Source organism: Aphanomyces astaci (genome assembly GCF_000520075.1).
Source record: "Aphanomyces astaci strain APO3 unplaced genomic scaffold supercont1.87, whole genome shotgun sequence".
NCBI lineage: Eukaryota > Oomycota > Saprolegniomycetes > Saprolegniales > Verrucalvaceae > Aphanomyces > Aphanomyces astaci.
The window spans coordinates 206,837-226,804 of NW_009798350.1; the positions used below are offsets into that span (position 1 = coordinate 206,837).

Here is a 19,968-nt window from a genome sequence, read left to right on the forward strand (position 1 = left end):
AGCACAAATAATGATATTCACTAACTCGCACTTACAACGGTGCGTTTTTTATCCGGACACAGATATCCGCCCCAGGCCGCATGGTCACTAGACGGTAAACTGACATGCTATTTATCCGGATAACGTTGTTTCTCCTTGCATTCTGCAGGATTGTGAACAGAAAATGGTTGCGAGCGATGATGGGAGCCTCGAGCAGTTCACGCTGTTGGCCAAGACAGCGCGAGGACGGGCGTGCGTGGCATTGATCCAGCAAGTACTGAGCAACAAGAAGCTGTTTGTGTTTGGTGAACTTCTCGATATGCCGAACGTCAAGGCATTGGCGGAGAGCGACCAGACAGACCAGCAAGGCCATGCGCGGCTGTTGGCCATCTTTGCGCACGGTCGGTACCTTGACTATGTTCGTCAGAAGGAAGACGCGACGTTCCATATTCCGGACTTGAACGCTGCCCAGGCGCTCAAGCTACGGAAGTTGACGGTGGTGTCGCTGTGTCAACAACACAAGTCGGTACCGTATCGGATCTTGATGAGGGAATTGCAGATCAGCAGCGTTCGGGACGTCGAGGACATTGTGATCGATACCATCTACTCGGTATACGACTTCCTCGTTATCTCGATGCGCCTCATGGCCGACAACAGGGGCTCGTGGAAGGCAAACTCGACCAAAAGAATGAAGTGTTTGAATCGAGCTATTCCGTCGGGCGCGACGTCCAGCCGTCGGACATTGACGATATGATCCTTCGACTCACTCAATGGTTTAACCCTTCCATCTTTCATCTAGCTTATGTTGACACCACAGGCAAAACAACGCGAAACAAGCCTGCCTCCACATCGACCAAGTGCTCAGGTGCATCCACACATATCTCTCTGTGTTCTTTCATATACCTGACCACTACTTCACGCAGCCACGCGACGGCGGTGGAAGCGGAGAAGGCCGAGCGTGACCTGTCGGTGAAGAACACCGTCGCAGCCGTACGCCTTCAGGCCAAGGACCGCCATCTCCCAGGGAGCGATGTCGACCCCGAACTCATCTACGGCGACGGCCATGGCGGATCCTACCACCGCCCCATCTCTGGACCAGGGTACAGTCGCATGATAGGTGCAATCTCGGTGTCATTATCAATGATTGGCGTGTAGTGCCAATGGCAAACGTCGCATGGGGTCCGCCGCCACGCGCAAAGTGCCCCGCAACTAACTACTAATCCCATGGAACGAACAACATGACATTGGGGTAGTCGGGTTTTATTACTAACTTAAGTTAGCTTGTTATAAATACATTGTGTGGTGCTTCCATCGAGTAAAGGACTAGTTACTACAGTACATCAGCGACGTTGTGCGTTTGGCGAACACGTCCACGGCCGCCAGCATGTTCTGCCACATGCTTCGCGGTCGCGTGGGGGCAGCAGGCCAGGGCTGAGCTTGTAGCGCCACGAGCGCCGACGTGTCCCCCTCGGTCGAAGGCGGGGGGCGGCAGCGAAACGGCTCGTGGCCAAAGTTCAGTCGCACCGTGTAGTCTGCATCGATCCCCACGACAGGGAACAGCTCGTCATGGAGACAAGGAAACGTGCCGCCTAATGGAACCGATGTAGCATATGTATATCTTGATGAAGTACGTGGAACTGTAAGCAGCATATCGTACCGAGCCGCTGGCCATTCTTGGTAAAGTACAATATCGAGTCGTGGGTGGTCATGTCGCGCTGGATGCCGCAGCCAATCGTATCGTGCATGCCAAAGGTCGCGGCGAACGGGTGTGGCTACACGTCAACGTTGATCACGTCATGGAATCAGATATGCGTGAAATGTGACATACCTGGCCACTGGTAAAGAAATGACCGTCGTCGCTGTGGTACCCGTACGAATTGTCGTCCCATCCTGCTCTCAGCATGTGACGAGGTTGCAGCAGGTGGTACTAGGGTACCTGGTTGTTGGTCGACCACTTCAAAATCGGGGGACGCGACGCCAATGGCAATGCACATGTCCAAAGTTGCATCGTCCCTAACGTGGACCAATCAGCAAAGTCAACGAGGAGAGGGCCGCGGAAACCTACCGCATGGGGTTGATGGGGTCGGCAATAGAGATTTCAAAGTAGCCGTCGTACACGACGTCGACAAACCACGTCCTGTCGGTTGTTTGGAACACGGCCACGCGCGGCGTCATCTCGAACGGAACGTTGGCGCGTACGCATCGGTTACCGCCAACGCCGCCCTTCGCCAACGCCATGGTCACGACTTGCCCGTTGTCGTACGCGACTGGTTCAATGCTGGAGAAGCACGTGAGACACATGATCGTCTTGGAAATGAACGAGTACCGGTGATTTGTGGTCGAAGCCGTCGCATGGGTGTTGGTCAAGCAAATGTCGGCAAACGAAGGCACGCGGTCGACACAGTGGGTGAGGAATCGGAAGGCATCGCTGGACCTACCATCGCGAGATATTAGTTCATACCTCATGAGAAATGAATGTCTACCGAGGATATGCCGCGCGCAGGGCTGGAGACAGTTGTATTCGCATACATGGATCCATAAAGAAGTTGGCGTGGTTCCAACGATGCCGAAAAAGCGCTTCCCACAGTGCTCCATGCTGCTGGAGGGAGTTGTGCCATCGCGACACGAGCGCCATCGCACGCAACTCCATGGGTTCCAAGTACTCCAGCGCATGCAGCAGGGCGTCACGTGGAAGGGTGTGCATTCTCGCTTGATCCGTACTCGCAAGAGTGCGTGCGTAGTTTGGATTGTGAAGGATGAAATTTCCGACGCTTCCGAACTTCAACGGCGAGTATCCGGATAAAACGTCAAGATGAGAACACCGCGAAGAACGACGTTTCGGCCATGCCAACAAGCAATAAGCAAAAGGATACAGATCCCTGGATGACTTGAATAGATGTGCATGCTACATATAACGTTAGTACAATGGATAAGACCTCGACCAAAGGGTACGCTTGTCTACGTATATACCGTCGACATGGGTGGTTCCAAGGGTGCATCGAGAACACCAAAGCTGAATCTCAATCAAATCAAACACATCGATTGATGTGAAGTTGCGATAATACTACTAGTACAGTACACGTAGTAATAAAGCACAATCGGTGGTGGATATACGTAATACTGTACTAACGTTAGTATGTTTGCTCAGGACTGTTCGTCTCTCGATGTCGCCGACTTCAAGATCACAAATGTAATCGTAGCTGGAAACAAAATCACTTGGATTAACTGTATTAATAGACGTAACCACTATTAATAATAACATTACGTGGAAGGATTAATTAATACTTCGAAGTATTACTTTGAATAATATTACATTAGTGTATTAGTAGAACTTACACGTACCGTATTAATTATACCGAAGAAACGAGACGACAAAACGTGTTGAACTGCCGTGACGTTCTGCATTCTGAAACCGTCACAGCTTTCCGAAACTGTTGCAAGTGTGTATCTGCATGTGGGCATGCATGGCCATCAGCGCATAGGTTTGAAAAACTAAGGGTCCTAGTTCTTTCACATGAAGCTTGTTGTTCTTCAGGGCTCGGTGTCAGCACCGTGTGCTATCTGGTGACATGGTTCACACTCTGCGACCAGCATTGGGCGTACGACGTTTCAAGCCTTACGTCGTTTGGGCTGTGGTCCTACACCGTAACCACATTTTTGTTCCCGCTCAATGCCAACCCTTTCTTGGGTTCTAGGGCACGGGAGTATCGATCAAGCTGGTCAACGCTGGCGCAGATAAGCTTGGCTTCGACGTGGTCACGCCCAGCTTACGCCCGAGCACGTTTGGGACGTTCTGGTACACAATTCAATGTTGTTTGTGCCTATCCTCCTTTTTCCAATCAATTAACAATGACTTAGCTCAATTCCCTCCATCCACACGCACGATCCATGGTGTGGCTCGGCCACGGACTCAGCACGCGCGTTCCACATCCTGGGCTTCTTTGCCGGCACCGTTAGCTACATCATTAGTACCCACGTCGTGTTCGAGCGTCCATATCCATCTTGGGATGGCGGGGGCGCCAAGGCGACGTTGCCTTGGGCTACATTTCTCTCGTTTTGGCACGGAGTATGCTCGCTGCTCGTTGTGTTGTCTTGGGGGCTGGCACAAGGTCAGTGCATTGCGCAGCAGAAATAGTTCCAACTATACGCTTGTCTAGAACCTCCTCACAAACCATATCATTGTGGTGTTGTAGAAGCCATGGATGTCATGTGCGTGGCCGACAACCTCACCAAGAAGCGCCCGTGCATTTCGGCTACGTTTACTTATTATGTGGTTGTTGGGAATGTTGTGGCACCGTTCTTTCTGTGGTGGTGGTGGCGGCATGCCCACCTTTGGCTCGTACGACTAATAACAGCTCAATCTATCCACATTTTTCTACTGATTGTTGTGACGTCGGGGTTGTACATGGTATAGGAAGCCAAGCACACGGGGGCATTGATGGACGGGTTTCTCTTGGCGGCGAAAACAGGTAAGTGGTGCAGTGTTATCAAAACCACTATTCGTAAGGTAACGTCTACTTGCAGACGACATTGACGAAATTCTGGGCCAAGTCGCAGCCAAAGCAGACATCAACGCGTTGGGATCTGACGGCCGCAACGCACTGCATTGGGCGTGTGCTCTCAACCGCAGCACTGTTGTGCATATTCTGGTGAAAAAGGGGGCCAACATTAGCCAAAAAGACGTACGATATCCGATTCTTTCGGAGAGGCTGACCATGATAATGTAGAGAGATGGATGGACACCGTTGCACTGGGCCAGGTACACTTTGCAGTTTGAGCAACATCAGACGACTGACTTGAAGCTGTGGTTGGTAGCCGCATGGGCAATCCAGACGTTGTTCGGCTGCTTGTCAAGCATGGCGCCGACGTGAATGCCAAAGACACATGGGGCACCACGCCGTTGATGCTGACGGTGCTGGGGAAAAGCAAGACTGGGGCACAGTGCCTCCTCGAGTTGGGGGCCAACATCAACGCGAGAAATGTACCCAGTGACTCTTGCTGATGGTCGTTTTGATGGGTTTTGGTGATAACGCTATAGGTGTTTGGTCAGACTGCCATCATGCTCTGCGTGGCAGAAGACGCAGAAATGCATGCGTTCGTGGTCATGCTGATCAACGCCGATGCGTCGCTGAAGACCCGTGATGTACGAAGCTTGTATGTTCCCACAACGGGGTGTTCCGTGTTTCTACCGGTAGTTTCAAGGCATGAACGTCCTGCACTACGCCGCGAGCGCGGGACTCAAAAATATTGTCCAAGCGCTAGTCGAGTGCTGCTTGCCCGACCAACTCGTTCAAGTGAACAAGGTTGTACTACATGTCCATCACTGCATAGTACACATCTTCCCCCCATAGAAGTCCTCAGTGTGCCCCTGGTCGAATAGTATGGTGACACGCCATTGGCCGAAGCCCGCCTTCGAGGACGCGCCAACACGGTGGCCCTTCTGGAGCATGCGATCGATCCAGCGTTGCCACCTCCAGAGTATGCAGCCAGTGAAGGCGACGAAGACCCCCGACCGCGGCACTCGACGACGTTGTCTACAGAGGCTGACGACTCGAATGACGACGAAACATGATATGTAGAGCACAAAATATCAAGTTTCAGTAAATAGTCGCGCTAGGCTAACTCTAATTTTTCCAACAAGAGCGAGGTTCCTTTTTGTGCCTTGTGCGCCGGCGTCCATTTGTTGCCCTTGAGGGCCTTGACCAAAGCTGGCTTTCCGCCCGCCACGTCGAGGAACGCGAGGAGAACGTACGCGCCACGGTTGGATTCCGCCCACTGGGAGACGCGGGACGCAGGTAGCGCCGCGAGAAGCGCGGGGCCGACCGACGTCGTGTGCTGGATCAGGCGCTGCAGGTGCTTGTGGGCGATGGCATCGGCGAACAGAGGTTCAAGGGTGCCATCGGTAGGGGTTTCGTCGTGGACGACGGTTTTCACGACCGCGTCAAGGAGCTCGGCATTATCCGACTGCTTGGTGACCTCAAACAAAACGTGGCCGCCGCTCTTGGAGCGAAGCAGCGCGTCAACGTCCCCGGCGCACATGGTTTCGATGGGGGTCTTGAGACCTGCCCACAGTTCATTGCGGCGGGTGTCGGGGTCCTTTTTGTAGTTGACCACGAGTTCGTTGGAATCGTTGTCGGCAGGGACCATGGGAGGTTGCAGCAGCGCAATTTCGTCCGGGCCAAGGTACTTGGTGTTGAGAGGCGAGAGCAGTTGGAGCAGGACCTTGCTGCCGTTCTGGTGCAACGCCACGCTGAGCCAGTGGTCTTGCAGCTCAGACAAGACCGACTTTTGAACCAACACGGTGTCATCCAACACGTCTAGCACGCGCAGCAGCACGAGGTACCCGCTGATGTGGTTGGTTGCTTCGAGCACTTTGTCCTTGAGGGTCTTGATCACGCGCTTGCGATCTTTGGCATTGCCCAATGACAAGCACTTGACCACGACCTTGGCTCCGGCGCGAGTCGCCAAGAGCGCCACCGCCGCGTCGCGGATGTTAGGGATCATGGCATTGACCTGGTCCGGGGATGCCACCGTCAAGTACTCGAGCATCAAAGCTTGCACGAACGCAAGGCCGAGCAGCTGCTTGTCCACCATCCGGTTGAGCACGTCGGCCACGTGCGTGAGGATCTCCTGCTTCTTGGCCGGCGATTGCTCGACCACGTCCGCCAGCGTCTTTTTCTTGGCCTCCATCTCCGACTTGAAGTACGCAAATTCCTTGCCGTAAAACTCGAGCTTGAGCCCGCTCAGCTGGCGCGGCTGCAAAAAGTCCTGCGCGCACTCCAAAATGGTCGCGGCCACGTTGTGCGTGGCGATCTTGACCACGCTGCCCGTGAGCTCCTTGACAATCAGCGCGCGGTCGTCCTTGGACCCGTACTTGAGCATCTTGGTCACCAAGAAGCACCCGTACTGGAGCTTGGCCATTTCCAGAATGTGTGGCAGCATCTCCTTGATCGTACTGCTGCGGTGCGCCACCGTGCCGTACTTGAGCAGCGACTGGATCACACGCGACGCGTCATGCTTGGCGGCAACGTCGTGAATTTTGCCAGACACCAAGTGGAACAATTCGTCCACAAGCGGCACACGCTTGACCTTGTCAAAGTCGCGCTCACGAATGAGGTTCCAGATCTCCTTGGCGCGCTTCACCATCTCGTAATGCGGACTACTCATCTTGCGCTGCAGCTTGTAGTCGACAGGGGTCGCGGACTTGTCTCCCTTGCCCTGCCAAGGTTTCTTGTCGCCGTCCTTTCCTTGCCAAGGCTTCTTGGCACCATCTTTTCCCTGCCAAGGCTTCTTGTCTCCATCCTTGCCTTGGAATGGCTTCTTGGCACCATCCTTGCCCTGCCAAGGCTTCTTGGCGTCTGTCTTCTTGAAGGATGGTTTGCCATCAGCACCACCTGCCTTTTGCGCTTTGGACGACGCGTCCTTTGTCTTGAAGCTGGCGTCCGAGGCCGACCGCTTCTTCGGGTTCGTGTCTTGAGGCGCCATCTTGTGTTTGGAGTAGCAAAACTGTGCTGCTTCAAACAAGGATTGGATTCAACATTAACACCTCGGCACCAGTCAAATCGGCGCGTTGGATACCGGATAAAATAACATTTATCCGGATGTACGACGTATATGATTCACCCTTCAATATTGAAGTTATCACGAAGGCGGCGGGCTTGGGCAGTCGTATTGTAGCCCACTCAGTGAAGTTTGATGGCACCTACGTATCTAAGCTGAAGCAATGACGGTTGGCGCTGTATTTCTTCCCACAATAATATATATATATTGCTACGAGCAAAGCTGTTGGGTTAACGTTATGGCATTGCATGCATGGCAGAGTTGACGAAGGACAATTCATCCAGGTGTCATGCTTATCCGACAAAATGCTTTAAAGTTGCGCTCTCAGTCCACTTACCGGCTATCCAGTCCTGAATACACACTTTCAAACTGTATTTAGGAGTCCCAATAATGGGGCTTGGTCCGTTGACGCCTCGTCGCACATCCCACCCCACGAAGTGCACTTTGCAAGTTCTGCAACTCGACACCATGCCGCTTCGGTACTTTGAGTCCGTGGACACACTGCGACGCTGGGGGCTGACGTTCGACGACAACGACAAACTGCACCGCTGTCGCATCGCCCTTCGTCTGGCGGCGTTGAAAATCCCCGAAGGCTGTCGCTACGGCCTGGCGCTCTTGGTCGATGCTTCCAACACCATGGAAATCGACGATCGTACGTCCCCCCCCCGTCTTTCTCTTTTGTTTCACCGGTGGATGTGATGTAGTGAGCGCTTTTGCAATCAATGCGTACAACCAAGACGACCCTACCAAGGTCGTAGCTGCGTTTATCACTGACTTTCCCGAACTGGTCGACACAGAGAATCGAGTCGTTCACCGCCAGCATGTGGGGCAGCTCTTGGTGAGCGAAAAGGCGGCGTGGGGGCGCCACCTCCACCTTGGGCATCAGAACATGCCAAAGCTGCTCATCTCGGGGCGCTTCGAGTCGCCGCGGTTGATCTACTCGACAGCTGCCGAGCTCATGCACCACATGAACTCGGGCACGGACAAGTCGAGCGATTGGTTCTTGAAGGACTTGGTCCCGTGCAACGGTTGGTTTTAGGTGTTGCTGTCGTGAAAGCAATATCATCCATTCCATGAGAGATAAATACTTTATAACGATTTGGTGTGTGTGTTTGTCTATGTGGCTTGTGTGGATACTGCGTTTCGCGGCGTGAGCGCTGCTGGCTGCGTCCGGTCGCCGAGCATGTTGTACACGTAATCCACCGCGACGCCGCTGTAGCTCTTGCGCAACATGTCCTCGATGGACTTGGCCACTTCGACGGATGGCCCGGCTCGAACAGGGTCGGGAACGTACGAGCTCGTGGACGGCTTGCCAAAGTTCAACGAGCCCTCGCCAAAGTACGTGGTTGGCCGGGGTTTCGCGGGGGCAATGGTGGGTGGCGCTCGAGGGCTGGGGGCGTTCACCGTCGAGTGGTTGGGCGTGGTGGGGAAGCAGGGGGGGGCAAGGCGGTTGGGGGTCTCGGGGGTTGTGGGGCCACTGTTCCAGTTGGGACCTCGCGGGGTTTTGGGGGTTTGAGGCAAGTACGACAAGTCCAACTTGGCCTGGGTACGCGGCGTCACGACAGACTGTTTCGGCGTCGCGGCCGCGCTGTGCCGTCGATGGGTGCACGACGACGGCGTCGTGGGCGTTTTCGGCAAATAGGACAAATCCACCGGCAGTTGACTGCGCCCTCCTGCTGCTTGCATAGACTCTTGCGACATGGAGCGGCCCCAAGACGGATTGCGCGCCATGGGTACGGGCGCGGGCGCAGGGAGCGGCGCAGGTCGCTGGTAGTCGGTGGCGTTGCTTCGATAGGAAACGTTGGAGATGTTGGACCCGTTCGACGCCGACGAGTACGCACTGGGGGTGCTCGGGCCATTGGCGTTGTACAGGTCGTACATGTTCATTTCGTTGTACGCCTGCGTCGCGCCAGAGTTGACGGACAGCATGGACAGCTCCTGCATCGCATCCGGGTCTGGGCCCTTGTTGACGCCCATGTTGCACAACGTGCAGATGCGCACTTTCTTGAGATTTGTCCCCGGCACTTCAATCGGGCGTTGGATCGAGCACTTGCCGCAAATGACTTCGCCACATGCGCGGCAGTGGTGACGATGGCGAAACAGTCCAAACGCACGGCCGCACACGGTACACGACGAACGCGACGTGGACGGCACCTACATAATACGATATGGTGAACGCAAAGGGGGGCAAACGAAATGGAGCATAGACATGCGTACCCATTGGGCCTTGTCCAGCAACAAGCATGACGTCATTTGCTGCTTTTCCACCACGCGCTTGAGCTGCACCATGGACGTGACCACGTCCTTCTCGGCGATCTTGTAGCTGAGTTGGGTGGGGCAATACCCGTTCGGGTCGAAGCGGGCAACGTGGTGCAGCCGCGCGACTTTGGTTTCCATCGAGTCCATGCGATAGATGTACCCCGCGAGGATCCGCCCGCGCACAAACCCGTGCGAGTTTTCAAGCGACGGACACTCGGGGATGTCGATGGACGACAGCACGCGGACAAACATGTCGTTTCCGTGCGAATCCACAATGCGATCCATCACTTCCAAGCAACAATAGTCGCGATTCGTCACCATCATGCTCGCCGACTTGACGGCAAACCACTTGATGCCGACGTACCGGTATGGGCGCTGTGGCGTGCGTGGGACAACGTTTTGCAACACGGCTGCATCGACGACGCGAGGGTTGAGTTTGCGCATGAGGCGACGGAAGAGACCGTCGTCGTGCGCAGAGTACGCGCGGCAGATTTCATCGAGAGATGCTTGCAGCGTACTCTTGCACCCGACTTCGGCGATGTTGCTCTTGTGTGCATACGACTGTGACGACGACGACGGCGCGGTCGTCGAGTTGGACCGAGGCTTTGGCACGTTGGAAAAGTTGCGGTAGATCGACACGCCTTTTTTCTCCATGACTGGAACCCACGAGTTCTTGTGATGGTCCGACAGAGCAAACACCTTGCGAATCGCACTGCTCGCGTATTCCGTGTACTGGTCTCGCTCCGCTTCTGTGATGCGACTCATGTCGAAGTACCCCTTGGGTAGCGGTAGCGCCGTGGACATGCTGCGTGCGTACTCGTGGAGGAAGGGAGTGAGCGACGACTGACTGATTGCGGATCGGTGATGGGCGCTCTGTGTGTTCAACAGTCAATCGTTTCGACAAATGCGTGTTGCAAGTTTGTTCATGACGACGGCGTGCATCATATCATACATATCAATACAATATTCAAGTGATAATCTCGTCGTATTGAAATTGCATGGATGGATTGAAGCTTGGTATTTGTATGCGTCATGTTCTCCGCCCTGTTCGTCCAAAAATCCGGATAACACGGCACCAAATTATACCACGTATGGCAGCGACACTTTGAATTTGTATGGATTTTCATGACATTTGACAAGCACAGGAAAGGTCATGCATTACTGCCCCAAACGTCCGGACAAGCGTTGTGTGGCGACCTCACGTTGCGTACACCTAAATAAATAAATATACTCTCAACTTTGAGAGGGAATTACATAATACAGTGAGTGTTCTTAAGAGCGACGCAAGCATGTATCGCCACAAAATCTTCCAGTCGCCTTTCCGCATGGGACAATTGTGCCCTTTCCCAATGCCAAATTTGGCTGTCATGGGGCATAAATCAAACAAACTTGGTGGCAACGAAACGATTCCCTTCGAACGGCACTGAACACACCCTAATGACGGAATTAAAAGGCAAACGAGTGATTATTCTAGTGCATTACTGGTACTCCTAATGGCAAGATTTCCCGTAATTACTTGCCCATATTATGTTGTGTTTGTTTGCGTACAGCATTACTCTTACAGTACATCTCAGTCGATTCATCGATATTTATGCCCAACGTCGCAACGTCGGGCAGGGGACTGATATAGTTCTGCGGAAAGCCACATCTCACACCAAGGTCAGCTGCTTGGTCGACCCTTGACTTTGACGAAGCTACATAACGTTATCTTGTCGCAATTAATAGGGGTGATTTTTGGATCCTCCTTTCTTGCCACTTCGCGTCCTACTACTGTACCCTTAGTATTTATTCCATATAACTACAGTACTGTAGTTATCATAGCCATGTCGGCGAGTAAATCCGTTGGGTGTACATATGCGACATTTCTCCCCTTCGGTAACAACACAATTGTTTTACTGTTAACCCGCTAGGATGATAATTTAACTCTAAATTCATATAAGCTAAACACTCCAAAGGTCCTTTCTGTAACGTTAGTTGGTTTTGTTCTGCAAACGGTTCGTTACAAGTACTATACTATTAGTACTACGTACAGTAGAACCTCGAAGTATGTACATCTGAAGCCTGGATTCCACGAAATATACTACTAGTACCTGATATTTTTCGAAATTAACCGCAAAAAGCCTGGATTCCACACACGAAATATACTACTGTATTACCTGATATTTTTCGAAATTAACCGCAAAAACGTGTACTGTACTATTAATAGTAGTAGGTACTGTACTACGATACATATTAGTACTCTACCGGTAGTACCAGATACTACTTGTACGGGTAGATTATTAACGTTAGAAACAGGTTACCATGCATTGAGCGCTCGTCCTGCCACGCGCATGCATATCATTTGGCGTGGCCAACCTTTCGTTGCAGGAGGTGGAAATACGGCAAATTTCTCTTCGACTCTTCCGACGTGGCGAGGTGCATGAGCTGGTCCATGCGGGGCTGAATGTTACCCATGCGGCAAAGTTCAATGTCTTTCAGTAGCGTGTGGCCATAACGAGAACACTCTGTCGGTCCATTCGCAGCTTCCATCAACGCGACCACCACCGCTAAATTCCGCAACACCCCCGCTTTCCACTGAGTCATGTAGACGTCGCTTCGCACCATATCCCTGATGCATCCATCACAAGTTATTCGAAACCATAGCCAATTGAAACCATTGATAAATTTCCTACCGAACGGTGTGCAATTGCTTGAGCCACGGAGGAGATACGTGGTCAAACGTTAAGGCAGTGGTGGACTTGTCTGCAATGACTTTCGCTCGATGCAAGATAAACCGCAGTCGGGATCCGTAGTCGCCTTCGTCAGACGACGCGCCGTATAATGCCACTAAATCTTCATGTGGAGGGGCGGTGGGTGCCATTTCGATTGAGATTTCAGGCACTGATGATGGCAGAGGCAATGTAGACTGGTCTAGGGCTCCTTTCCCTGACGTTAAGGCCTTTTTGGTTCGCGACTTCTTTGCATGATGACGATGTGGTCGTTTGTACGTTTGAAACGCACGAACCGCCGATTCCATCCAGAATACGGCTCGGTGGTGGCGCCACGTCATCCACGTTCGAAACGCTCGACCGATGGTGCACGAGGCGGCGTCTTGAGCGGCAAAGTCCACCGCGATGTCGTGCCGTTGCATCTCGATGCAAAGTGATCGGATATCGGGGTCGTACTTGGTGTGGACACTCTTCATAGCCATGGTCAACAGGTCGTCCACTTGGGCAAAGTTGGGCCGTGTGCTGTACAAGATCGACCGAATGTATAAGCTAGTTGTGGGGGCATTGGGGGCTGGGACTGGCATGGGTACTGCATGCAACGCTGAACAGGGCGACGGCATGCCTTCTGCAAACATCCACACCGCGAATTCCCAATGGCCTGTGGTAAACCACTTGCAACCACTGTCGTACCATGCATGTGGTTGATTGACTAGGTCGCACCACGCTGGTCCAAAGCATTGACGCCACAGTAATTCTGCTCGTTTACGACGTCCTTGCCGTGATTCAATGTACGCCTATATGACACCAAGCAAACGACATATAACATGTATATGTAGCCACTTGATGGGTAGCAGGTACCATGAGAAAGAGACCGTCGTGGCGATTGAGAGGTAGCGGCAATTGGTTCAGAATCGACTGTAGTTTACAAGCATTGTCATGACGACAGCGCTCTACACACACGGATTCAACGCACCAAGAGAACAGCACCAGCTTGTGTCCATTGCAGAGTCTGCCCAAGCATTGCCACCGTGACGAGCAACCGGTGGACGTATTCGGGTGTTCTGATCGAGGTCCGCTCCACCAATTGCGCCTGGAGGTACAGTGCTTCCGCCATGCGCCCACATGTAGCATACGCCCTGCGTTATTGTCAGTCTCTGTTCGAATCAAAGTTTATTCGTGCTTTCGTGTACCTTGTAATGTCGTTGGCTTGTGGAAACGATTCAACTGGCATCGTCGACGCTTCAAATGCCGCGATCAAATCGTGCATGTCGCGAGCATGTCGTCCTCCTTCGGTGGCGGCATGGCTTTGTTGCACGCAAATGGTGCCACTGACTGTCATCTGCCTTGGTTTTGCGGAGGTTTCATTTGAACGGGCACGCCTACTGTACTGGTACCGTACGCAGGTTTCGCATGTACTGTACGTGTACAAAGTACATTCTCAGTACATCGTACATTCCAGCAGTGTGTTTTGTTGGAGATCTCGACGATCAAATGCTGCTTCAAGTGGGGCGACTCCGCGTTGTCGTGGAAAGCGACGCGGCGTTGGCGTCATTTCCCCGCGGATCGTATCAAGTCGAGTCCAAGGAGGACGCTGTACGCACGCTATGGTCGACATTTCCAACGAATCAACCTCTGTGGCAAGCCATCTTCGACATGGTCGACGACGTGCATGGGCACTTGACCGTCGATGTGGACGACGCCAACGATATCGAATGGACGGTGCTCCGCATTGAGTTGCAGTTAACCTCGACTCCTCCGTCCAAAGCCACTTGGATCCGACGTCACGAGTATGTCCTTCAGCATTTCGAGGCAGCATTGGTCAACTCGACCCACCCAATCTCTGCCGCGGACGTCCAAGAAGCCCGCGCGTCCGAGTGCCACGTGGTGGGCTGTCGTTTGCACGCTCCATCGACCATCTCCCTCGTGACAAGACATTCGTTCAACTTGCCGTCGTTGTTCAAGAGCTTGGAGAGTCCCATGGAAGCGTGTCAAATGGCCATTCGCCCCGACCAGTGGTACGTCGACCGGCTAACCCACGGCCAGTCGCGGGCGCTCACGGACCTGCCCATGAATGTGATCTGGGACGTTCTCAAGTATTTGAACGCTCGAGAGATCGCTGTCATGAGCATGGTCAACTCGTTGCTGCAGCACGTGACATACGACACCGTGCCAGGGCTGCGCTTGACGTTGTTCGCGCACCAAAAGAAAGCCCTCAAGTGGATGCTTTTCCGCGAAAGCATGTCCAACCGCCAGCTTCAGTGCGTACCGTTTTGTGAAGTGTCCATTCCTGTACTAACTGGTTACGGATATAGAGCGTCGCCGCATCCGTACATGGTTGCCAGCTGGATCGACCCCGTCTTTGGCCGAGTGTTGGCGCCGGCGTCATCGTCGCAGCACTCTAGAGACAGCCGGGGGGGGTTCTTGTGCGATGAGCCCGGTTTGGGCAAAACCATCACGATGATCTCGCTCCTCTTGCGCACACAAGGGACCATCTCTCGGCCAGACGACGTCGACGCACCAGCGTGGACCGCCTACGGCTTGCGTTCCACGTACGCTTTCGTCCTCTATCTCTCTCTCAACACTGTATCGCACATTGTAACGATGTAGGAAACATACGGGGGGTCGACGGGTAGCAGCCAGCCAATTGCGACCGTCGCATGCGTCGTTGATCATCGTTCCAGACACGCTCATGGCGCACTGGTCGTACCAGATGGACATGCACACGACGGGGCTCCGCGTCCTCTTGGACGTCGGCAAGACCGTGCCGGACGTGTCCGTGCTCGAGACGGTCGATGTGGTTGTGACATCGTTTGGCCGGCTAGCCACCCACTGGATGCACCATCGGCCACTTAGTGCACTTGAAAGTCGCGCGCCCGAGCGGCTCGGGTCGGAGAACCAGCGAAACTACGCCGACGGCGTCGAGCACAAGTCTCTGTCACCGTACGTGCAGTTGCATTGGGTACGTGATATTGTCTTTCTTGTACCCAATATGTGGACTACTTTAGTGCAGAATCGCCAAATCGATCGATCGATTGTTTTTTTTACTGAAGTGTGTATGTCAAAACGTGTCTTGTGGTGATTGGTATTACACTAATTGAAGTCACACACTCATTTGACGTTGATCGTGGCTTCCTGCAATCTGATTGGCTAAATAATTCTGCCGATTCTTCTGTACATCATTTGGTTGAGTGTCGATTCATTCCCCATGTCGCTCTAGTTCAGAATAATTTACACAACAATATATTCTCGATTTGATACAATCGCGCCGACCAAACCGATCCACAATCGATCTGATTGGTTGAATTTCATTGAGAAGGTTTTGATTGGCTAATAATTTTGAGGTCATCGAAGGTAGCCAATCAAATAGACTTAAATTCCAACGAGAAACCACAACACAATGAAATTTCACCCGAAAGCACAATACATACGGGCGTTTGTTGTGGTGATTTTTTACGATTAATTGGGTCAACCATGGATATATCTTGTTGATGGAGGGTCCAGGGGGTGCAGATGAGGGCTGGCTTGTGGTGTACCAGTAGTATCGTGTTGATTTCTCTCATCAATGTGTATATTGTATACAGGTGCGGATCATTGTGGACGAAGGACACAAGCTGGGGGGTACCGCTATCACCAGCGCTATGCAGATGCTGTGCAGTTTGTCCGCCGACAAGCGATGGATCATGACGGGTACCCCCACTCCCCACGTAGCCCAAAGCGACGGCCTGCGCCACCTCCACGGACTGCTTCGGTTTCTGCAGGAGCTTCCGTACGGCGCCGACGACGACAAGCCATGGTAGGTCCACAAAGTATGATTATATTGTGCTTTCGAGTAAAATTTCGTGTTGTGGTTTCTCGTTGGTATTTAAATCGATTTGATTGGCTACTTTTATGAGCTCAAACTAACTAGCCAATCAAAACGTTCTCAATGAAATTCAACAACCAATCAGATCGATTGTGGATCGGTTTGGTCGGCGCGATTCGATTGCACGCACCCCCTCCCCAAATTTGTATCAAATCGACAATATATGCCCTTTGCTTGCTTGCATCTGGCTGTGGCCATAGTGTCCCGTGGGAAAATGCAATGTCATCTTTCAAAATCAAATATTGTCCTTTTACTCCAAAAATTTGGTTGACTTTTGTGCTGATTCGCCAAACCTACTGACTTTTGTATGTAAAACTCGTGCCGTGTCATCACAGTAACAGTAAATTAGAGTAGTCAAGTCATACACGAAATCGACGTTGAAGTCATCGAAGAATGGATTTGATTGGCTACTTGATTCGTGTTGTGTGTTTTGATTGGTCGTTCGATTGTCTGCCGATTTGGTTGTGCTCATTCACAGTCAATTGAGCACACCACTCCAACTTCGAATCGACTGGACAATATCATGTTGTGGATGTTTGTGGATGCTAATTATAATGCCAAAACCATGGTAGGATTCACGCGATCGCGAAACCGTTTGAAGCCAAGTGCATCAGGGGGTACTTGCGACTGGAGCAATTGCTCAATCGCATCATGTTGCGCCATGTCAAGGCGGACGTGACGAGCATCCCGCCGCCCATCTTTATCACGACCGTGGTGGACCCTACCCCCGTCGAGTTTCGCATCTACAACGGCGTCGTGGGCGTCGTCCGAGGCAATTTGATTGTATGTACTTGAAGGACAAAATGAACTCCCTGAATATCGAAGCTCTGTCGTAGGTAACCAAGTGGGACCCCGACTTTCCAGGGCCGCTGCACAAGGACAGCTTGCTAAACCCAGACAACCGGTACGTTGTTGACGTGTAGCCGTTACTACTGCGATGTATGAACAGTATTGTGCTATGTGTGGTTTCGAGTCCTATGTTCTTGCTTTGTGCTTTTGCTATATTGTGGATGATTGATTCGATACGAATTTCCAGACCCCGTCGAATTGAATGTATCTCGCCGCCGAATCGAATCATCACGTATCGTCGACGCTATTGGCTAATCCAATTTGGAGTGGATTATATTTGATTGGGTCTTACAGAAAGGACAAGTATATATATATATATATTCAACCAATCAGAACTCCAGCGTGATATAACCTATTGAGTTGACAAATCACGCGAATTTTGAAGGTTATAGTGAATATTCACAATATTGTGCTTTCGAGTGAAATTTCGTGGTTTCTCGTTCGAATTTAAATCGATTTGATTGGCTACCTCCGATGAGCTCAAAATTATGAGCCAATCAAAACCTTCTCAATGAAATTCAACCAATCAGATCGATTGTGGATCGGTTTGATCGGCGCGATTCGATTGCACCCTCCCCAAATTTGTATCAAATCGACAATACACGGTTGCGTGTTTTTTATTTCCCGTAGAAAGGACGCCATGACGGCCGTGTCCAACTTGCGGCTCGCGTCGTGCGGCGGCGGGACCATGCAAGTGCTCTTGTCGCAGAAACACTATGTAGAAACAATCAATTTCTTTGACGAGTTCCAGGTTTGCAACCCACGTACATATGCACGCGACCGACGAAAACCAACAATGTAGATGGATTGGGACCGACGGGTGGTGGTCCAGCAATACATGCGCGATGCCCAAGACGGCAACTGCACCGTGTGCGAAACGTGCGGTCGGGAGCTGCAGTTCCTCATGGTCACTGTGTGTGGGCACTTGGTCTGTGCCGACTGCATCGAAGCGCACGTGGACGCGCACGGGTTCGAGCGTGGGTCCATGCGCACGACGTGTCCTGTATGTGAAGCGTCGTTTGACTGGGAAAGCTTTCAGGTGCTGCAGCCGGGCTTTGACTACAAGTGGACTGCGGACGACGCGGCCACGCCCCCCCCCAACAATGCCCAACGCCCCCCCCCCTCCGCCTCATCGTCAGCTGCTACTGCTACTGCTGCTGTTCGGCCCCTCCACGATAACAACAACAGCAACGCCGCCGACGACGACGATCACATTTGGGCCAGTAGCAAAGGTCTGTACGTTCTCGAACGCATTCAAAGCCTCCTGGGGCGAGGCAACCACCCGCCCACTGGACGTGCGATCAAGTGCATAGTCTTTAGCGACTTTCAAGAGCATATTTACCGTATTCGGCCCGATTTTGCACGCGCTGGCCTCCGGTTCGTGTCGTTTCTGTCAGGGGAAGCCAAAATGAGCACGCGGCTCCAGCATCTTCGCGACTTTCGCGACAACGACGACGTCCACGTGCTGTTCATGACTGAGATTGGCGCCATCGGCCTCGATTTGTCGTTTGTCACGCATATCTTTCTCATGGACGAAATCTGGGACAAGAGCGTCGAAAAGCAGGTGATCGCACGGGCCCATCGCATGGGTGCGACAGAGTCTGTGGTCGTGGAGCAGCTTGAGATGCGCGGCAGCATGGAGAAGCTGGTAATAACAACCACGACTCTTCAACGACGTTGTAGATGTTGATGAATATTGATCGGGGGGGGGGGGCGTGTATATGTTGTATGTAGGTGCGGGAGTTGTATGCAGTGCCGCAGCCGGAGTGGGGCGATGGAGCTGAAAGGCAACATCACAAGGAAGGCGGACGAGCCGCCCACAAGAAAGCCAAGGCGAAACCGACGAAAAGTCTCTTCCGCGTTATGAACAAGGAGACCATGTCGTCCCTGCGACTGTATCATGTGCTCAACCACGTGCGCATGATCGAGGATGGCAAGTCAAACGATAAAGGTCGAACCAAGGAAGACATGCAAAATGGACAAATTAAACGAGCCAGAATAGGATGAGATGAATGTGTTGAAGGGAATTATACGTCTAGTTTAAGTGAAGGACGAGGCGTTGGTTGGACGGATGCTGATGGTGTTAAGGGGGATAAGATGCTGGGAAAGGACGTGGAGATTGGCAAGCACGGGCGAGGCATGTGTGGACGGAGGGGGGTGACGCTTATGGTCGAGGATACGATATGGCAAGTCGTAGGTGGTTGATGGCGTAATCGAGATATTGGGGGTTCAAGGTCGTTGTTGTCGTCCCATAGATGTCCCGATTGAAAGTACAAAGGGAAGATAGCCATGCAATAAACAAAGACAACTCTTACGTTGTGTGGATACTACACCTGTATTTTTTGACAAGGACGTAGTACCAGCTGCGGGAGTGGCGAAGCCCGTGTAAGGAATGATCATGTCGTCGTCTGCCACGATGATGTGCGTGGGACGGTTGAGCGGGGGTGTTACATGGCAAGCATGTGTGCAATGTATTCGTGCACAAGTAACGTTATTGACGTCTTGGGGTGTCTGTAGCCTGTACTTGTTGCTCCAGACGAGTCGGTGCAACTTCATGCCGACGGAATTACTGTCGGAGACTGTATTAATATATCGACTGCGAACTTACTAGTATTAATATTATCGTGACGATCTGTGATTTGCCGAAAGATTATTGATTTGCCGAGCTGCACTACCCAATAGAATTCAAGAATTGATATGATTGGATAACATGTAAGCCTCCAACAACTGGCACCTTCTAAGCTTTATGGT

At 52.3% G+C, this 19,968-nt stretch overlaps 8 protein-coding genes across 13 annotated transcripts; 4 read left to right on the forward strand and 4 right to left on the reverse strand.

Moving 5' to 3' along the window:
• The first annotated feature begins 144 nt into the window (after positions 1 to 144).
• Positions 145 to 1,294, forward strand: H257_16509. 2 transcript variants are annotated; one of them, XM_009844957.1, is made up of 5 exons: positions 145 to 589; positions 637 to 752; positions 797 to 844; positions 903 to 1,079; positions 1,135 to 1,294. In XM_009844957.1, exons 1-5 carry the CDS (start codon positions 164 to 166, stop codon positions 1,190 to 1,192), a joined length of 825 nt encoding a protein of 274 aa, XP_009843259.1. In that variant the 5' UTR covers positions 145 to 163; the 3' UTR covers positions 1,193 to 1,294. The 2 variants fall into 2 exon arrangements, with proteins under 2 accessions (XP_009843259.1, XP_009843258.1); XM_009844956.1 differs by having other exon boundaries at positions 637 to 844.
• On the reverse strand, positions 1,224 to 2,731 carry H257_16510 (hypothetical protein). Of its 3 annotated transcripts, XM_009844960.1 has the most exons (7): positions 2,463 to 2,731; positions 2,306 to 2,413; positions 2,045 to 2,257; positions 1,916 to 1,992; positions 1,808 to 1,869; positions 1,637 to 1,751; positions 1,224 to 1,568 (listed from the first exon to the last, which is right to left on the reverse strand). In XM_009844960.1, exons 1-7 carry the CDS (start codon positions 2,681 to 2,683, stop codon positions 1,303 to 1,305), a joined length of 1,062 nt encoding a protein of 353 aa, XP_009843262.1. In that variant the 5' UTR covers positions 2,684 to 2,731; the 3' UTR covers positions 1,224 to 1,302. The 3 variants fall into 3 exon arrangements, with proteins under 3 accessions (XP_009843262.1, XP_009843260.1, XP_009843261.1); XM_009844958.1 differs by having other exon boundaries at positions 1,224 to 1,751; XM_009844959.1 differs by having other exon boundaries at positions 1,808 to 1,992.
• Positions 2,732 to 3,400: 669 nt separating this feature from the next.
• On the forward strand, positions 3,401 to 7,504 carry H257_16511. Of its 2 annotated transcripts, XM_009844962.1 has the most exons (12): positions 3,401 to 3,461; positions 3,515 to 3,624; positions 3,675 to 3,775; positions 3,838 to 4,088; positions 4,173 to 4,318; positions 4,394 to 4,448; positions 4,504 to 4,661; positions 4,707 to 4,738; positions 4,795 to 4,960; positions 5,018 to 5,122; positions 5,175 to 5,282; positions 5,360 to 7,504. In XM_009844962.1, exons 1-12 carry the CDS (start codon positions 3,440 to 3,442, stop codon positions 5,549 to 5,551), a joined length of 1,446 nt encoding a protein of 481 aa, XP_009843264.1. In that variant the 5' UTR covers positions 3,401 to 3,439; the 3' UTR covers positions 5,552 to 7,504. The 2 variants fall into 2 exon arrangements, with proteins under 2 accessions (XP_009843264.1, XP_009843263.1); XM_009844961.1 differs by having other exon boundaries at positions 5,018 to 5,282.
• Positions 5,556 to 7,504, reverse strand: H257_16512 (hypothetical protein). The gene has a single exon (XM_009844963.1). It carries the CDS (start codon positions 7,462 to 7,464, stop codon positions 5,593 to 5,595), a length of 1,872 nt encoding a protein of 623 aa, XP_009843265.1. The 5' UTR covers positions 7,465 to 7,504; the 3' UTR covers positions 5,556 to 5,592.
• Positions 7,505 to 7,924: 420 nt separating this feature from the next.
• Positions 7,925 to 8,995, forward strand: H257_16513 (hypothetical protein). The gene is made up of 2 exons (XM_009844964.1): positions 7,925 to 8,191; positions 8,244 to 8,995. The coding sequence occupies exons 1-2, from the start codon at positions 7,930 to 7,932 to the stop codon at positions 8,576 to 8,578; spliced, it is 597 nt and encodes a 198-aa protein (XP_009843266.1). The 5' UTR covers positions 7,925 to 7,929; the 3' UTR covers positions 8,579 to 8,995.
• On the reverse strand, positions 8,525 to 10,684 carry H257_16514 (hypothetical protein). The gene is made up of 2 exons (XM_009844965.1): positions 9,757 to 10,684; positions 8,525 to 9,693 (listed from the first exon to the last, which is right to left on the reverse strand). The coding sequence occupies exons 1-2, from the start codon at positions 10,600 to 10,602 to the stop codon at positions 8,656 to 8,658; spliced, it is 1,884 nt and encodes a 627-aa protein (XP_009843267.1). The 5' UTR covers positions 10,603 to 10,684; the 3' UTR covers positions 8,525 to 8,655.
• A 1,323-nt stretch (positions 10,685 to 12,007) lies between these two features.
• On the reverse strand, positions 12,008 to 13,861 carry H257_16515. 2 transcript variants are annotated; one of them, XM_009844967.1, is made up of 5 exons: positions 13,697 to 13,861; positions 13,480 to 13,642; positions 13,365 to 13,421; positions 12,471 to 13,300; positions 12,008 to 12,406 (listed from the first exon to the last, which is right to left on the reverse strand). In XM_009844967.1, exons 1-5 carry the CDS (start codon positions 13,843 to 13,845, stop codon positions 12,136 to 12,138), a joined length of 1,470 nt encoding a protein of 489 aa, XP_009843269.1. In that variant the 5' UTR covers positions 13,846 to 13,861; the 3' UTR covers positions 12,008 to 12,135. The 2 variants fall into 2 exon arrangements, with proteins under 2 accessions (XP_009843269.1, XP_009843268.1); XM_009844966.1 differs by having other exon boundaries at positions 13,365 to 13,642.
• A 124-nt stretch (positions 13,862 to 13,985) lies between these two features.
• Positions 13,986 to 19,286, forward strand: H257_16516 (hypothetical protein). The gene is made up of 9 exons (XM_009844968.1): positions 13,986 to 14,764; positions 14,819 to 15,055; positions 15,114 to 15,465; positions 16,088 to 16,299; positions 16,941 to 17,151; positions 17,205 to 17,272; positions 17,848 to 17,968; positions 18,020 to 18,865; positions 18,952 to 19,286. The coding sequence occupies exons 1-9, from the start codon at positions 13,998 to 14,000 to the stop codon at positions 19,222 to 19,224; spliced, it is 3,087 nt and encodes a 1,028-aa protein (XP_009843270.1). The 5' UTR covers positions 13,986 to 13,997; the 3' UTR covers positions 19,225 to 19,286.
• The last annotated feature ends 682 nt before the right edge of the window (positions 19,287 to 19,968 follow it).

Excerpts from the sequence above, each read along its gene's own strand:
- H257_16512 (XM_009844963.1), bottom strand. The coding sequence starts at position 7,464 with ATGGCGCCTCAAGACACGAACCCGAAGAAGCGGTCGGCCTCGGACGCC.
- H257_16510 (XM_009844960.1), bottom strand. The coding sequence starts at position 2,683 with ATGCACACCCTTCCACGTGACGCCCTGCTGCATGCGCTGGAGTACTTG. Across the intron at positions 2,414-2,462 it reads CTGCGCGCGGCATATCCTCG|GTCCAGCGATGCCTTCCGAT; the intron begins GTAGACATTCAT and ends TCGCGATGGTAG. Across the intron at positions 1,569-1,636 it reads CAAGAATGGCCAGCGGCTCG|GCGGCACGTTTCCTTGTCTC; the intron begins GTACGATATGCT and ends CGGTTCCATTAG.
- H257_16511 (XM_009844962.1), top strand. The coding sequence starts at position 3,440 with ATGCATGGCCATCAGCGCATAG. Across the intron at positions 4,089-4,172 it reads GTCTTGGGGGCTGGCACAAG|AAGCCATGGATGTCATGTGC; the intron begins GTCAGTGCATTG and ends GTGGTGTTGTAG. Across the intron at positions 5,123-5,174 it reads CGTCGCTGAAGACCCGTGAT|TTTCAAGGCATGAACGTCCT; the intron begins GTACGAAGCTTG and ends TTCTACCGGTAG.
- H257_16516 (XM_009844968.1), top strand. The coding sequence starts at position 13,998 with ATGCTGCTTCAAGTGGGGCGACTCCGCGTTGTCGTGGAAAGCGACGCG. Across the intron at positions 14,765-14,818 it reads ATGTCCAACCGCCAGCTTCA|AGCGTCGCCGCATCCGTACA; the intron begins GTGCGTACCGTT and ends TTACGGATATAG. Across the intron at positions 17,273-17,847 it reads TTGCTAAACCCAGACAACCG|AAAGGACGCCATGACGGCCG; the intron begins GTACGTTGTTGA and ends TATTTCCCGTAG.
- H257_16509 (XM_009844957.1), top strand. The coding sequence starts at position 164 with ATGGTTGCGAGCGATGATGGGAGCCTCGAGCAGTTCACGCTGTTGGCC. Across the intron at positions 845-902 it reads CACATCGACCAAGTGCTCAG|CCACGCGACGGCGGTGGAAG; the intron begins GTGCATCCACAC and ends TACTTCACGCAG. Across the intron at positions 1,080-1,134 it reads CGCCCCATCTCTGGACCAGG|TGCCAATGGCAAACGTCGCA; the intron begins GTACAGTCGCAT and ends ATTGGCGTGTAG.
- H257_16515 (XM_009844967.1), bottom strand. The coding sequence starts at position 13,845 with ATGACAGTCAGTGGCACCATTTGCGTGCAACAAAGCCATGCCGCCACC. Across the intron at positions 13,643-13,696 it reads CAAGCCAACGACATTACAAG|GGCGTATGCTACATGTGGGC; the intron begins GTACACGAAAGC and ends ACAATAACGCAG. Across the intron at positions 12,407-12,470 it reads AAGCAATTGCACACCGTTCG|GGATATGGTGCGAAGCGACG; the intron begins GTAGGAAATTTA and ends TGGATGCATCAG.
- H257_16514 (XM_009844965.1), bottom strand. The coding sequence starts at position 10,602 with ATGTCCACGGCGCTACCGCTACCCAAGGGGTACTTCGACATGAGTCGC. Across the intron at positions 9,694-9,756 it reads TGCTGGACAAGGCCCAATGG|GTGCCGTCCACGTCGCGTTC; the intron begins GTACGCATGTCT and ends CGTATTATGTAG.
- H257_16513 (XM_009844964.1), top strand. The coding sequence starts at position 7,930 with ATGGGGCTTGGTCCGTTGACGCCTCGTCGCACATCCCACCCCACGAAG. Across the intron at positions 8,192-8,243 it reads CACCATGGAAATCGACGATC|TGAGCGCTTTTGCAATCAAT; the intron begins GTACGTCCCCCC and ends GATGTGATGTAG.